At 37.6% G+C, this 15560-nt stretch overlaps 1 protein-coding gene across 11 annotated transcripts in view; it reads right to left on the reverse strand.

Moving 5' to 3' along the window:
- GTDC1 (glycosyltransferase like domain containing 1) overlaps positions 1 to 15560 on the reverse strand; it is a 379830-nt gene that overhangs the window by 16246 nt on the left and 348024 nt on the right. For all 11 annotated transcript variants that reach the window (XM_082630949.1, XM_082630941.1, XM_082630939.1 and 8 more), the window contains one exon: positions 11175 to 11284. In XM_082630949.1, coding sequence (XP_082487075.1) covers positions 11175 to 11284 — 110 coding nt within the window. The remainder of the gene's footprint in view (positions 1 to 11174; positions 11285 to 15560) is intronic.

The following is a 15560-nucleotide window of genomic DNA, read 5'->3' on the forward strand; positions in this document are numbered from 1 at the left end:
CTATCTTCAGGGAACAGTGAGTAAACTAGGCTACAGCCCAGGATACTCATGGATAAGGATTGAAGTAAGGCTAGGAAGGTGGTTGAAACCACACTGAGAAATCCTGACCAATGAGGTTATACTTATTTGATAAGGGTAGGAGAGGAGAAGGTGAGATACACAGAGATTATCTTTAGCAAGTTGAAGTTAGCAAAGGCTTACAGGATGGAGCAGAGGGCAACTCTAATCAGCCCATGAGGGTGGCCAGAAGAATGTGACTGGCCTAGATCAATGGTTCTCAGCTGCCTCAAGTGGGAGCTGGGGTTGAGCGTGCAGATAGATATCGGATGATGAGGAGTAAGATATGTTTTGAAAAAGCATAATTATTATACTCATTGTTTTTATAATCAAAACTTCAAAAACTGTCACTCCGTGAAATCCCCTTGGGGGTAGGGATGTTCACCCCATTTTAAAAGTTGAGGCACCCTAACCTCCAATGTCCTTTCTAGTTGTAACCTCATTTGGATGACTTTATTTTGTGGACCAGTAGGCTAAAGCTAAAAGAGGTGACATGGTTAATCAGTGTCAGAGCTGGAACTAGACCCTGAGCCTTCTAAATTCCAGGACCGTGTTCATTCCACTGCACTATATATCTGTGATGGTTTCCATTTTACAAATGTAACAATTTGGGCAAGGAGAGATATAGCTGGAAAAGCTCACGATTTGGATCCAGATATTCACTCCCTGTTGTGCTGCTTTCTGTCAGAGACTCCTGTTCTGATAGCCATTGCAGGAAACATGAATTTGTAAAATAGGCAGGCTTTCCACCAAAGTTTCTTATTGGAGCAAATTTTATTTTGACCATACCACACTCCAAATCGTGACCATAATACAACTACAGGAATTCAAAAAGATAAAACTCCAAAGCAATGTGCAGCAGCCACATTCCAAGACCTCCTATCTGTCAACCCAAGTCATATATACATATACAGCTTTTAAAATTAGTGTCTGTTTCTAATTTCCTATTGGTCTACTGATGTCTTGATTTTTTCCCATTCATTATTTAATTAATTTATCTATTTCCTTGTGTCATTCCCAAGCATACATTTCTCATAAACTTTAAGGACAGTTTTTGAAAATTAAAGAATATTTTTCCTCAGTAATGTTTTCATAGATATAACTTTTGAGAACAATTTCTTGAGAGATGTTTTAGGAGTTGTATATTCTAGGACGTATTATCTTCATGGTCTTCCCCCTGGTAGGATGGATAAATGACCTTGCCTTGAGAATTGCACTGAATTCTCTGGTTTCCATATAAAAGATAAATATTCCACTTACAGAAGCTGCAGGAGTAGAGTTCAAGCAGGCCTAAAGTTTAGGCCGGACGCAACGGCATGTCTGGGAGTGATCAGGGGAAAAAGACTGATTCTCACAGGATATGCTGAGCAATGGGAGTGAATTGTTACCAATTACTTGTGTCTAGAGAGTCTCCTGAACATTTGCTAGGGAAGGGCAGCAGCAGACTTAACGAACCTTTCCTGAGAAAGGAAAAGAGAGCTTCTCAAGTACTGAATGGGAACCTCACTCTTGTCTGGGGTATCAGTGAGAGCTGGGCAGGGGAGCTTGCCTCTCCAACTGGGAGTGTTGCTGACTCTGGCCCCATGCAACTGTCTCTGTCTAAGAAGTTGTACTCTTCACCTGCAAAGTGTCTTCTGGTCAGTTACACCACTGCCCCTTATGGCAGCCAAGTTACAACTGACCAGAGTGCAGTGTGATATGCGCCTTGCAAATGATGCAATGACTAAGGGCGCTGTGAGCAATTAGGGAGGGAAGGAAAAGGGAAGATATAGGACAAGCAGCACCACTGGAGTTGGGATTTTGCCAGGTGGAGAAAGGATATGCATGTGCCTATGTGCGGAGGGGCAGAGGAATTTAAGCAATAAATAACACAAGGCATGGATGTGGATACGTGCACAGATGTACTCATGAGATGGAAAAGGGAACTGGAATCCATGAGGGATTAGGCTGGGGTCAGAGTTTGAAGAACCTCATTCGCTGAGAGGAAATTTAAGTTCATCCTGCAGAAAAATCTATGAGACACGTTCTTATTGTTATACTATTGTGATTCTCTTCTTGGATGGTCTGGGTTTAGAAAGAACACCAATAACAGTAGGTGTGCGAATCAAATATCAAAGTGTCCAGAGGCCTGAAGACCAATCTGAAGCTTTTGTAGGAGTCAAGGTCCCAGAAGGTAAGGGCAAAAACTAGGAAAGAAGCAGTAGCAATGAGGGCGAGGCATGGGAATTACTTCCATGGGATATATTCTCTGATGTGAAATTACTGAATCACGCAAAGGGTATAGTAACTTATATGGCTCAGGACAAATAGCTTACATTGCCATTACCATACATACAAATGTTTCCCCATTAGTTGGCCAGTCTTTGTTAGGATATGCCTTTACTTTTATTGCTTTGGTCAATGCAACCGCTTTCTCATAAATTCTCTGTATTTACACTTATTTCATTACTGGAAAAATTAAAGATTTTATTCCTAAAATTTGATTTAGCATTTATTTCTTCAGCTATCACTACTTCTATTGTTTATTAGCTGTGTGAGTAAAAGGCCTAGCCTTGTCCTTGGCACAGAGTAAGACTTCAGTAAGTTACGGTACTTATACTCTTTTGAAGCTTTTGCAATCTTTTATCTATAGGATATATTTAAAATCTATACTTCATTACTTATATGAATATCTTGTTTTGTTAGTTTTATTCCACAGAGGTTATTTATTTTACCTAATATCTTGTTTTCACTAAAAAATATTATATTTTAAAGCTGGGATAAGTATATTAGATTTTGTTATATAAGTTTGGTGGATGTTAAAATTATATACAAGTTGGGTTTATTTCGGAATTCTCTATTTTTGTCTGTTTTTCTACCATCATGTTTTTGAATCGGTAAAGTACTCTTTTAAAAGAGTACTTTTAACTTCATACATGTTCTGAATCTGGTAGGACATGTTTTCCTTCAATACTCCTTTGTTAGTGATTTCTCTGATACTCTTCCCGTTTATTTCTTTATTTTGTAGGAATTTTAGAACTACTCTGTGAAGATATATAAAGTAATATTTGGGCATCTTAATTGGAATCTTGTTAAATTCATAAATTAATCTTAAGAGATACTGTCATTTCTATCTGACATCTATTTATTCTTTCCTGTCAGGAGCATATATATCTACTTTTATTTCAATCTTCCCTACTTTCCCATTATATACGGTTGTTTTCTTCAGCAAAGGACTGGGAGACGGAAGACCTCACTTTCAAATCAGATTCCTGGGAAACTGCCTTCCCCAACCACATTCTTGGGAAAGTGATTATATGCCTATTTCTAAGAATCAGGTGAAGGTGGTTCTCTCTACTGAAAATCGACCTCAGATCCACGTTATTTCAATGGGATGAATATAAATAATTTTCCTCAGCTATAAACAGAGGGTGTTAATGCATGTTTCATTATCTAGTCATTAGATTGCTATAAGGGTTATGAAATTATGTATTCAGAATAATTTGAAAATGTTACAATATAAACAAGGGCATGGTATAATAAAATGTAATTTTTACAATGTTTTCCCAGACAGTAAGATTCTAGAGGAAAGGAGCCACATTTTCTCCTCTTGCTATCCACAATATGGTGCCAGACCACACTATGAACTCAGTAAAAACTTGTATGTTAGGGGAATGAGTAGATAGTGATAAAAGTTTTTTTAAAAACTAAAAGGAAAAGGAAAGGTATGGTCTAGAGAGAATGACTTTAATCTTACTGGCACATTTATTTCATCTCATATACAATTGTCTTACAATTCAACATTGATCAATACATTAATAGCTTTCCTTCTGCAGGGTCCCCGCGTAGCAAAATTTTATACCTTTATATTAATGTGATGTAAGTTACTTGTGTTCCTAGAACCTTTCTATTATTTCCCCCTCAGTGTAAGCTGCTCTGCTGAAAATGAGATTGTAGCTGGGAGCCGAGAGAAAAGGGAGATGGGAGGGGAGGGAAATGTTATATAATTATCCTACATTTGACTCCAGAGCAAAGGATCAAGAATATGCCAAGATCACTGTAATAACCATTGTCATGCCAGATACTAACCAGAAGCTTTCCACATACTGTTCTTAACCTCAAATTAAAGGTGAACCAGAAAGACTTCTGTCTGCCAAAAGTGTAGTTCAGGTTTTTACTTTCCTTTGCAATCTTTCTGCTCCCCGCCGCCCATGCCTAAAACTTAAAACTACTTCTCCCACAATGTAGGGAAAGAAGAATCCTGATGTAAGGCTTTGGCTGTTCACAGAAAAAGTTATTTGGTTTAGAGTTATCATTTGTGAGAAAGTATTAAGTATACAAACACATTCCATTGATTTGATATCTTAAGCATTTGCTTCTTCTTCTTTAAAAAAACAAAACAAAACAAAACACCATCTTAAGGGCTAACAATGTGACCTTGTCATGAGAATTGGCCTAAGCTAAAAATATTTGCATGGAGGAGCTTCTAGGCTTTTTGGTTCATTTGTAACATGAAGTGTGATGGATGCTTTACGTGGCAGAATGACCTTTCAATTTCCTGGATTAAAAATAATTAAAATAACGGCAAGAATGAACTTTTAAGGTTCAGCATCATTAATGTCCTCTTTTCATCCAAAATTCATTAAAGACTCATTCCGTATAAACTCTGAAGAGAAGTCCATGAGTCTTATAATAAAATCTGCATAGTAGTTTTGAAAGCAATTCCCTCCCCCCTCCCAAATTATGTAACTGTGCTTGAAATCCTCAATGTAACTCAAAGGGGTAGATAGGGTGGGTGGTTTTATTATTATTATTTCTCTTTCCCATCTTCTCCTTTGTATGGTACAGATGGATTAACTGAGGTTAACCTAGAAAGCTACAGGACCCAGTCCCAAACCTGATCTTCTGACTTTAATTCTTATAAATCAGAGTTTCTCAATCTTGGTACTACTGACATTTTAGGTTGGATACGTCTTTGTTGTGAGGGCCATCCTGTGCACTGTAGGATGTTTATCAGCATCCCTGGCCTCCGTCCACTAGATGCCAGTAGTACCCTCCCCTCCCCACAACAGTTGTACCAACCAAAACGTCTCTGGGCACTGCCAAATATCCCCTGGGGGTGGAGGGCAAAACTACTCCTAACTGACACTATAAGTTTTCCAAAATGCCATCACCGTAAGTGATGATTAACTCCATTCCCACAGAGAGCAACTCGACTTCATATCTACTCAGCTTAATGGGACACAGTTGCTAGATGTGTCTTCAGACACGAGCTGGGATGTCTCCAGCAAGAAGGCTGTGGGCAGTACTCTCATATTTGTTAAAAGTTCTTTATTCAACACGGATAGACTCACCCAGACTAAGGTAGATATCTTGGGTAGGCTTGATTTTCTCTCTGATGGGCCACAGATCATGATGCATGGTGGTCAGAGCTATGGTGGTCAGTAGTGCTTTTCATCAACTATTTCTGCTCTCCTCCATTCTGGGCTCAAAGCAGGATTGCATTTCCTGCCCCCCCCCCTTGTAGTTGGGCAGTGCCTTGCAACAAGTTCTGGCCAAAGAGTCGAGTGGAACCCTATGTCACTTTTAGGCCAGAGCAGTGAATTGCTAATGAAAGAACATCCTAGCTTTCTATTGCATCTGGCACAGTAACTGGTAATGTTTGTGATGGTGGTTGCTTGGGTCTCTCTATATGCTTGGGACCCTGAGTGACCGTACGAATAGAACACTACTGCTCACCTGCAATAAACATAGAGCATGAATAAAAAATAAGTGTTGAGTGTTTTAAGCCACTGAGGTTTTTAAGGCTGCTAGCTTAGCATAATTTAGCTTATTCTGACTGATGTAAGAACTGAAAGATGAGAACAGATTGAAAAATAGATTTAGGTTAAATCAAGGTCATTTATATGAAAACAGAAAATATAACATAAAACCACTTAAAACTTCCTTAAATCTTAGGGTTCTCTATTTTCATTCACTAACTCTCTAATATTTGGAAATCATTTCAATGTAGGCTTTTAATATATTTGATACAGTATGTAAACTACATTATTCTATTACACCAGACATTCTTTCATTCATTCAAATATTATTTATTGAACAGTAAATATAAACCAAGTATTATTTGGAATATCTTCCCACTTCATATTGTTTTTGACACCTTTCTTGTGATGAAGACAGATGGCGGAAAGAAGAGGGAGTTCACTTTAATATCTAAGGAGTGATATATTTAGGAAATGAATTTGAGGTTTTGTGGGGGTTCTCTGTTTATTTGTTTTTAAACTTTCCATTTGCAAAGAGCTTATTAGAGAAAATGGAAATGATTTCATATGAGTAGCCAGGAATTTTCCATCATTATCACCTCCTGCTGTCTTACCCGTAAAAGAGGGATGATTTTGTGGATTTCCACATAGAGGAGAATAGCAGAGAGGTGGGCTGACAAGGTTTGAATTGTGCATTGATAGTTGGATGGATGCGTGATTTCAGGCAAGTGCCTTAACCTCCCTGTTTCTGACTTTTCGCAGCTGTGATATGATAATCACAAAAGTGCCTAATTCACAGGGCTGTTGTGATGAATAAACAAGGCAATGCACAAAGGGCTTCTAATGGTACCTGGCACATGCTAAATGCTCTAGGAACTGATGGATAATGCACTGGAGTTAGACTACTTCCGTGATGCAAACATCACAGAAGATGTTTGTTTTATTCACCATTTCATTTTAAACATCTAGTTTAGTGCTTGGCATAAAGTAGATATTTAAAAAACATGTGTTGAACACATACAGAAGTGAGTAGGCATGAGGAGACTGACTCCCAGGTTCTACTCCTAACCTTGCCACTACCTACTGCCCGTCTCTCCCACTGTGCCCAGCTGTGAGCACTTGGAATAGTCACTGTCCTAGATCTAGCATCTCTTTTGTAAAATGAAAGGATCATGCAAAAGAATGATAAACTATGTAGCTATAAACTAGAATCGATAATCAACTACTACACTTTTCAGAAAAAGGATGATAATAACCTTACCGCAACATAATTTGAAAATAATCAACAGTATGAAGACTCTACAAAGTTGCCCTACTGTGGTTTTAACATTTTCAAAAGAAATTTAATGGCGATTGTCTGCTTCAGCAAAAAGGGCAGTAAAACTCACCAGCACTAATGCCATCACTCAGAGATATGCTACCTTTCCCTACCAGTTCTGTGTAGAGGGAAGGAGAAAGAAGTTGGTTATAGAATAATTAATGTACAAACTTGTAACTAGAGTAAGAATAAGTCCTGGAGATCAAAAATACAGCATAGTGATTATAGTCAACAATACTGTATTATATACTTTAAAATTGCTAAGAGACGAGATCTTACATGTTCTCACTGTGAAAAAGAAATAATTATGTGATGTGAGAGAGGCCTTAGCTAGAGCTACACTGGTAATCATATTGCAATATGTAAATGTATCAAGTTATCACATTGTACACCTTGAATTTATACAATGTTATATGTATAAATCTTAACTCAATGGAAAAAAACAAAGAGTAATTTAATGGTCCTGCCGTCATGTATTAAACCTTTCTTGGTTTTCCAATACATCTAGGCTTGTATGTGAAAGAGCAAAACTTGACTCATAAGGAGTGTAATCAAAGTGACTTAAGCCTTCAAAGTCTCAGTTTTTCCATCTATCAAATGGGATAATAATACCTACGCCTTTGGGATTATCATGAGCATTATATGAAATAACCTGGCAAAGGACCAAGCAAGAAGCAAACTTTCAATAAATAATAGCAATTAACAGGATAATAATGATTATTATTAAAATTATTTACAAGAAAACCACTTTCTCATAAATGTTAACAGTGTTCAGAGTTATCCTTCTGGCTGATACTACACAGTATATAAGTTGGTTTTAGGGTATGGGTTTTAGATATGCTAGTGGAGCACCTAGAAGAGACAACAGGCAAAGAAATGTATGCCTGCTAGGTAACCCTTTGCGTGAAGTGCTGGATGGTGAGGTGGGGGAAAAAAATTAATGTTTAAACTTAGAGAAGCAGTTGGGTCAGAAAACAAGTAAATGGAAAGGTAGCACAGCATAGTGGTTAAAAGTATTATGTATTGATAGTTATGAGACCTCACTTAATTTCTCTGTGCCTCTGTGTCCCCACCTAAGAAAAATGGAGACAGTAATAATGAATGAGACTGTTAAGATGAGTTAACATTTATAAATGGCTTAGAACAATGCCTGAAATACAGCAAGTGCTATATTAGTGTTTGTCAAACTAGGACAGTGATACAAATGGCAGAAGTTACACAGAACTGCCTGTGAAGAAACCTTTGGAGTGAAGACTAGCAAGGTGGCCTTCTAGGAGCACAACTTGGAAATCTACCAGGCTCAGTCATCCAGCCAACAACTTGGGCTCCTCCTATGTGCAAGGTGAAGTTCTGTAGCCTTAAAGAGAATTGATTCACATTTGACATGACAGAGATGGGCCAGAGGCAAGGGCAGAAAGGAGCTCCAGTTAGGACTGGGAGTAATAGAAGTGTGTACCTAGGTAATATGACCCTTCCTATGGTCTTCCACAGCATTCCCTAATGATCCCACAGCATTCTAGGTACCTGTTAATTATATGTAAGTGTCTCCCCAAGGCAGGGTTCTCTGAGGTGCAGACTGAGTCCTGTTCACTGTGAAATCCCCCTTCCACAGTGCTCAGTAAGTATGTGTTGAGGTCAAACCAAAGTGAGTAAAAGATCGAGCCTGTAATTACTGAGCACTCAGTTCTTGGGCCCCTAATTGCTCCCCATCCCACTTTCAATCCCCAGTGCTGCTCTAAATAGCTCAGTGTTAATGTGTGGGAAGGGAGAGCTGTGATCCCAAGGACATGGCCCTTTGAGTAAGAACCTAGTCTTCTTTGTAGTGGTGGCTTAAAATTACCCAACAGTAAAGCTGGCTACAAAGCCTTCTGCTTAGGGATATCCTCCAGCCTCTTTCCTCAGTTCATCCACAAACACTTCAAAACTGGCACAAACGAAATTGAACTCACTAGCTTGGCAAATGAGCTGATTTTTTCTTCCTTCTTTCTTGACAGCCATCCATCTATCAAATTCTTTTCTGTGTTTTCCTTGAGAATCTCTCTCTCCTACAGCCCTCTCACTAATCTCTCTTCCACCACCTCACAGAATCACACTTGGATGACCGCTGCAGAGTCTCACTGCAATTCTGCCTACATATCACTGCAAGATAAATCTTCCTAAAATACACACTTTATCACATTTCTTTCCAGTTCAAGACCGAGGCTCCCTATTTTTTACCTTTACCTAATCTACTTTGCTCATCCTCCATGCTTTGGCCCTACCCTGCCCATGTATTACTTACTTATTAAGTTTTGCATGCAGAATCTTCTATTCTACTTAGTGACCTCACAGCACTAATCACTGAAATTGTTCTCTCATTTAAGTACAATATCTAAAATACTTGCTTCTCTATGCTTTGCCCATGTTGTTTCCCCTTTTGGAATATCCTAATCCTTTGGCTATTCAAGTTCTAGCTCTTCAATTAACGTTCTACTCTAAGCCACATGTGTCAGTACTAATATATAATTACATTATCCTGTGTTTCCCTCTCTGTTTCCTGTCCTTATGCAAAAATGTTCCCTCTTCAGGAAAACTATAGGGCTTCCCTGGTGGCCCAGTGGTTGAGAGTCCACCTGCCGATGCGGGGGACGTGGGTTCGTGCCCCAGTCTGTGAAGATCCCACATGCCGCGGAGCGGCTGGGCCCATGAGCCATGGCCGCTGAGCCTGCGCGTCCAGAGCCTGCGCTCCGCAACGGGAGAGACCACAGCAGTGAGAGGCCTGTGTACCACAAAAATAAAAAAAAGAAAACTATAAACTGCTTGAGGGCAGGGAGTTTACATTTTTATCTGTTTATTCAACAAATATTTATTGAGTTCCAGCCTTGTACCAGGCACTTCACTAGGCTCTGAGGTACTGTGATGAACAAGATAGTCATAATCTTTGTCCTCCCAGCACCTACATTCTAATGTTTCTGTGTATGTGTGTGTGTGTGGGGGGGGGAGTGAGATAACAAATTACACATAATTATATGATTAGAAACTGATGGAGGCACCATGAAGTAAAGGTATAGGGTGCCATGAGACCATTGCAAAGCTTCACATTGAAAGAAAATGTTCTCCAGCTGAGAGCGAATGAATAAAATACAAATAGGCAAATGTGCAAAGGTTTAAAGAAGGCTGGAATCTTAGAGGAACTGAGAAAAGTTTGGTGCCCAGAGGGGCAAAGGATGAGCCATATCAGATGAAGCTACTGAGGTACAAGCTGGGTGTACTTCCTTGTGTTGTACCAGAATCAAAAAGTACTTGCTATGTGAGGGTAAACTTTAAGTGGTCCTTAAGATTCATAAAGCATGATGACAGAGGCCATTTCTGAACTTTTCTTGTCTGGGTACTTGGAGTTTACAAAAAAAAGCTGAATACCCAAAGCTTAAAAAATATGAACACCTAAGTGCTTAGGACGGTGGTTGGGATGCTCATCTTACTGACCCAAACATGCCCAGTGAGGATGCAGGGTGAAGGAAATGGCTTGGAACAGGCTCCATGTGGCATTAAGGATGAGAAGACCTGCTGCTATCAGCTTTGGATTTTTGTTTGTTTTCTCAAGTTCAATAAAAAAGGCATGGACCAATGACAACTATGATATGTGTCTACTCCACATTACAAGTTTGATGCCAAAATGCTTTACACAGACCACCTAACAGATGGTAATATATTTCAGCCATCCAATGTGAGTAGGAATCAAACCAGTGACCCCGGAGGTGAGAGGGTGTATATCCAATTACAAATTCCCACTTTCCTTAAGTGTTAAGATGCCTAAAGCAATATATGTTATTTACATCGGGATGCATTGTATAAACTATATTTGATAAAAGAGATGACTTCACGTTCTCAACTTAAATCAAAGAATGCTTACTTAAGTATTTTTTTAATTGAATCACACTTTAATGCCATCATATCACCTTTTGGTTAACAGTGCTCATCTTGATTATTCTAACAAAGGGAAACATGGAAATTAATACTTAAGTTGTACAGCTTATGTCATCTATAAAAATACACACTAGAAAATTCAAAAGAAATACCTGGGACATCTGTGAAGGTTTCTCCAAGGACAGATACGTGGAAATTGAGTCCTAAGTCCTTAAGATACATCAATACCTTAAAAAAACTCTCTGGATCTTTATCATGCTCCCTGGAAATAAAAACACAAAACAAAACTTGTGATATCTTAGGGTATGTGTTAGGAAAAGTGTTTTCACTTCTCATAGTATCAATTCCTCTCATGGTCTACTGTTAGTTAGGAGAGCCTCTGGCATCCAAGCTCAGATCTTCCCTCACCCTTATACTGTAGCATTAGTATTGAGGGTTTTCATGAATCTAATTTCTCTATCATGGAAACCCAGTCTTATTGAAGTCTCAAGGCTCTGCAGCCTTTTATTAAAGGAGAATCTGTTTTTTTCACATTTTTTGGTTAGACTATAGAAAGTCTAGCTTATTTTCCTTTCTCCTAAAATGGTTAATTTTCCACTTAACACAGGTTTTTAACAAAAGAAAAGACCAGTCTTCAAAGGACGATTCTCTACTGATCATGAGAATGTACCAAAGATGCTTTTCATTTCCATGAGTCTGAGTACCTCTCTCTCACATTTACTGAGCCTCTTTGTGTCCGCAAGGAACACACAGTTTAGGGAGTGAGATTACAGACTCTCTCACTAATCTCTCATTTTTAATAATTGAATGGAGAATTATAAATACATCAAAAGGGGTAGGCCTGAGTCTAAGTCCGCTGAGTATTAACTTGGGAGTGGAGGTTAGTCAACGCATAAAAGAATAGTAATAAAGATAATTCTTTCATTTAGCAGAAGCTTTGAAAAACATGGATTATTTTTGTTTGTTTAGCTTGTCAGTCTTCTTTGTAATGACAGAATGAGAGGCTAAAGGACACTAAAATTAAAAAAAAAATCAATTCAAGAAATCACACTAAAATGGAATGACTTACTTTTTACATTCTAAGGTGTGAATATTTCAGTATTTCTTGCATTTAATTACACTGTTTTAAATTATCTTATTTCAGACAGATGTGGACCAGATGTCTTCAAAATATTTGTTTTTTCATTTATAATTCAGAATTTAAACTTATTTTCTATATTTCAGAGAAATAGTTATATATCAGCAATTGAATTTCTCATTTACCAACTAATTATGTAAAATAAATCTGTAAATTGATCAAACTGCTATATGAAATATGAAAATTATATCATTCAGGAAATCTCATGAAAAATGACATCTGCAACCCTAAATGTGTTAATTCACAATTCAGTCAATATTTTCAGTACCAAGAATTAAAACAAATGCATCTTCTGATTAACATTTTAAAACAGCATGTATAATCTCCTGGAATTGTAAGATCTTATAGAATTAGAGTTCTGTAACAATTTACTTTAAGCTCTCAGTTTGATTTGCTTCAAATAATAAAGAATGCAGTGGCAAAATGTTCATTGCTTTTTAAGATGATGGGTATTACACACATGTACCATTGGGAAGTTTTGGGGTAATTCTCACATATATTACTGCTGTGGGCAAGAAAAAAGACTCAAAACAGTTTAAAGTAAAGAATACACCATATGTTATCTTCAACCATATCAATCAAATAGCTGCCACCCAACCTGTAATATATGTTATTTTACTCTGAATCTCTTGGAAATACGTAGATGAAAAGAATGGAAACAATATAACATAATATATTTTAAGGAGGGAGTAACACTACAGGGAAATCTAGCCACTCAATTCTCTAAATTTTTCATTCTGAGTTCCAAAAATTTTGGCTATGGGTCCCTGAGAGAATATCTATTCTAAATATTTCCTGCTGCTTGTTTGTTGGTTGGTTGGTTTGTTTTGTATTAAAGTAAAAGTAGATGTGGTTTGGGCTTGGAAGGAGGTTTAACTGGGTAGAAGCTGTAGTTCTTAAAAGATTCCAATGTGAATATTTTCAAAGCAGCAGGCTTCATGAACCTATATTTTCAGTGTTTCTATACAATATAAATGCATGACAATCCTACTATATTCTTAAGATATTTTTTATAGGTGGACAAAAGCTCTCATATTCAATAGTCACTTTGCATAAGAACACAAGAGATTTGCATGAATCCCCTCTCTTTTTGTTTAAACTATAATATATGGATGAATGTAAGGTGAGATTCTTCTTCCAAATAATTATCCCTCAGAAAAAGAGGCATCTTATCTAAAGTCCTTATAAAGTCTCTCATAATACCAGGCACTCTCTCAATTACTTTATTTTGAACAAAGTACAGTTTAGGGAAATAGCATTAACCTGAGACACCAACTGATGAGAATTTTGGATAGTTTTAGCAGTCATTCGCTTGATGGGACTGGTAAAACCAGAAGCCAAGGGATTTAATACTGCATTAGTAATTATTTTGGGAGACATGACCTAAAAATTCAAAGTGTTTTTGAAAACAAGTATTTTAAAGATCACTAAAAAAAGTAATAGAGTAAGTGTTTACTGGAGACTATGAGTAGTAAGTGGGTTTTTATAGCCAGAGAAAAGATTTCCAGTGATGGCATCATACAGTTTCACAATCTTGCACCCCAAACTGCTTAGACTGAATTCCAGATGACAGGTGGCGGAAACATGCCAGCTGCCTGACAAGGTGGTACCATTCTGATGTCAAGAATGCATGGGAGGGGGAGTTAGACTAAAACTACATCATAAACTATAAGGTTGAGAAAACAGCAATACTTCTAAAAATATTCTACATGATATATGCTTTAAAGTATTATCTATGTCTAAATTAGTAGATTACACATTATAAGTAGACACTTGGCTAGTTCATCCATGTCCCTCAAAGTTTACATGGTCAATTTAGCTGAAAACTTTTCTCGGTTTTCTCTTTAGACAAATGGGAAATTGCCTACTATTCAGAGGATCATTAAAGATGTGCACAGATATCCAGCCACAGCCATATATCAAGGCATGGATATAGCAATGACAGAGCTCAATATATTTTGTCAAGAGAGGAACTCACTGCAGATATCCAATGGATCATCCATGGATCTTATCCTAGCGCCCATAATATTAATGGACCCATTTAGCACAGAATGTGAATCTGTCTAAAATTCCTTTCTAAGAAATCTAATGTGAAGTTCTCATACTTATGATTTTAGAATAAAGCATGAAATATAGGATGAGGTATTCTAAAATAACATATTGGGCTTCCCTGATGGTGCAGTGGTTAAGATCCTGCCTGCCAATGCAGGGGACACGGGTTCGAGTGCTGGTCTGGGAAGATCCTACATGCCGCAGAGCAACTAAGCCCGTGTGCCACAACTACCGAGCCCGTGCTCTAGAGCCCACGAGCCACAACTACTGAGCCCATGTGCCAACTACTGAAGCCCATGTGCTTAGAGCCTGTGCTCTGAAACAAGAGAAGCCACCACAATGAGAAGCCCACGCACTGCAAGAAGAGTAGCTCCCAAGCGCTGCAACTAGAGAGCCCACGTGCAGCAATGAAGACCCAACGTAGCCAAAAATAAATAAATAAATAAAAATTAAAAAAATAAAAATAACATATCAAGTGCCCCTTTTTGTCAACAGCTATCAGGATTAAACACACACTTAATGGTATCGTCAATTCTTTATAACCACATTTGTAGACTTACAGGCTCCTAAACTCTCTTCTTCTGCTCTCACCGATTGCTGGTAGGGATGTAAATTGCAACAATATTTTAGAGGGCAATTTGGTAATGTACACAATAAGCCTTAAATTGTATATAACTTTTGCCACAGTAATTCCAATTTAGAAAAGTTACCCTATGAAATAATTAAAGAGGTGCACAGAAATTCAGCCAGAGTATGTTCATAACAGCATTGTTTATAATAGCAACCATCTGTAAACAACGTAATGGGATGATAAAGAAATATACTTTGACACATACATATGATACAATACCCTGCAGCCATGAAATAATTTTGTAGAAGTATATTTTTGGCATGGAAATATATTCAAGAAATACTGTTAAGTAAAAGGGAGGTGACAGAGCAATACGTATTTTATGATCTATTTTTGTAAGACAAATGAATGTATGTGCCTAGAAAAAAGTTTGGGGTGAACTATACCAAAATGTTAACAGGGTTTATCTGTAGGGGCTACCTTATAAATGTTTCTCTTTTTTTTTTTTTTACATGTTTTCTATCATTCCTTTAATAAATATTTTTATGTCAATCATTTTAATGCTTTAAGGAACCACCTCTAACATTCTGTCATAAAATTGTATTCATAAGGATTTTTGCTTAACTCTGTAGCATTTTTAGTATTTATAGTGGCATTATTCCTTATTTCCTGTGACACTTCTAGATTTGACAGCTGCCCATCAAGCAAACTTGATTCATCATAAAACATTCTAGAAGATGAGTCAGAGTCCAAGTCTCCCAACAATTCCCACATTCT

The sequence above is a fragment of the Mesoplodon mirus genome (assembly GCF_964341445.2).
Source record: "Mesoplodon mirus genome assembly, chromosome: 8".
Classification (NCBI taxonomy): domain Eukaryota; kingdom Metazoa; phylum Chordata; class Mammalia; order Artiodactyla; family Ziphiidae; genus Mesoplodon; species Mesoplodon mirus.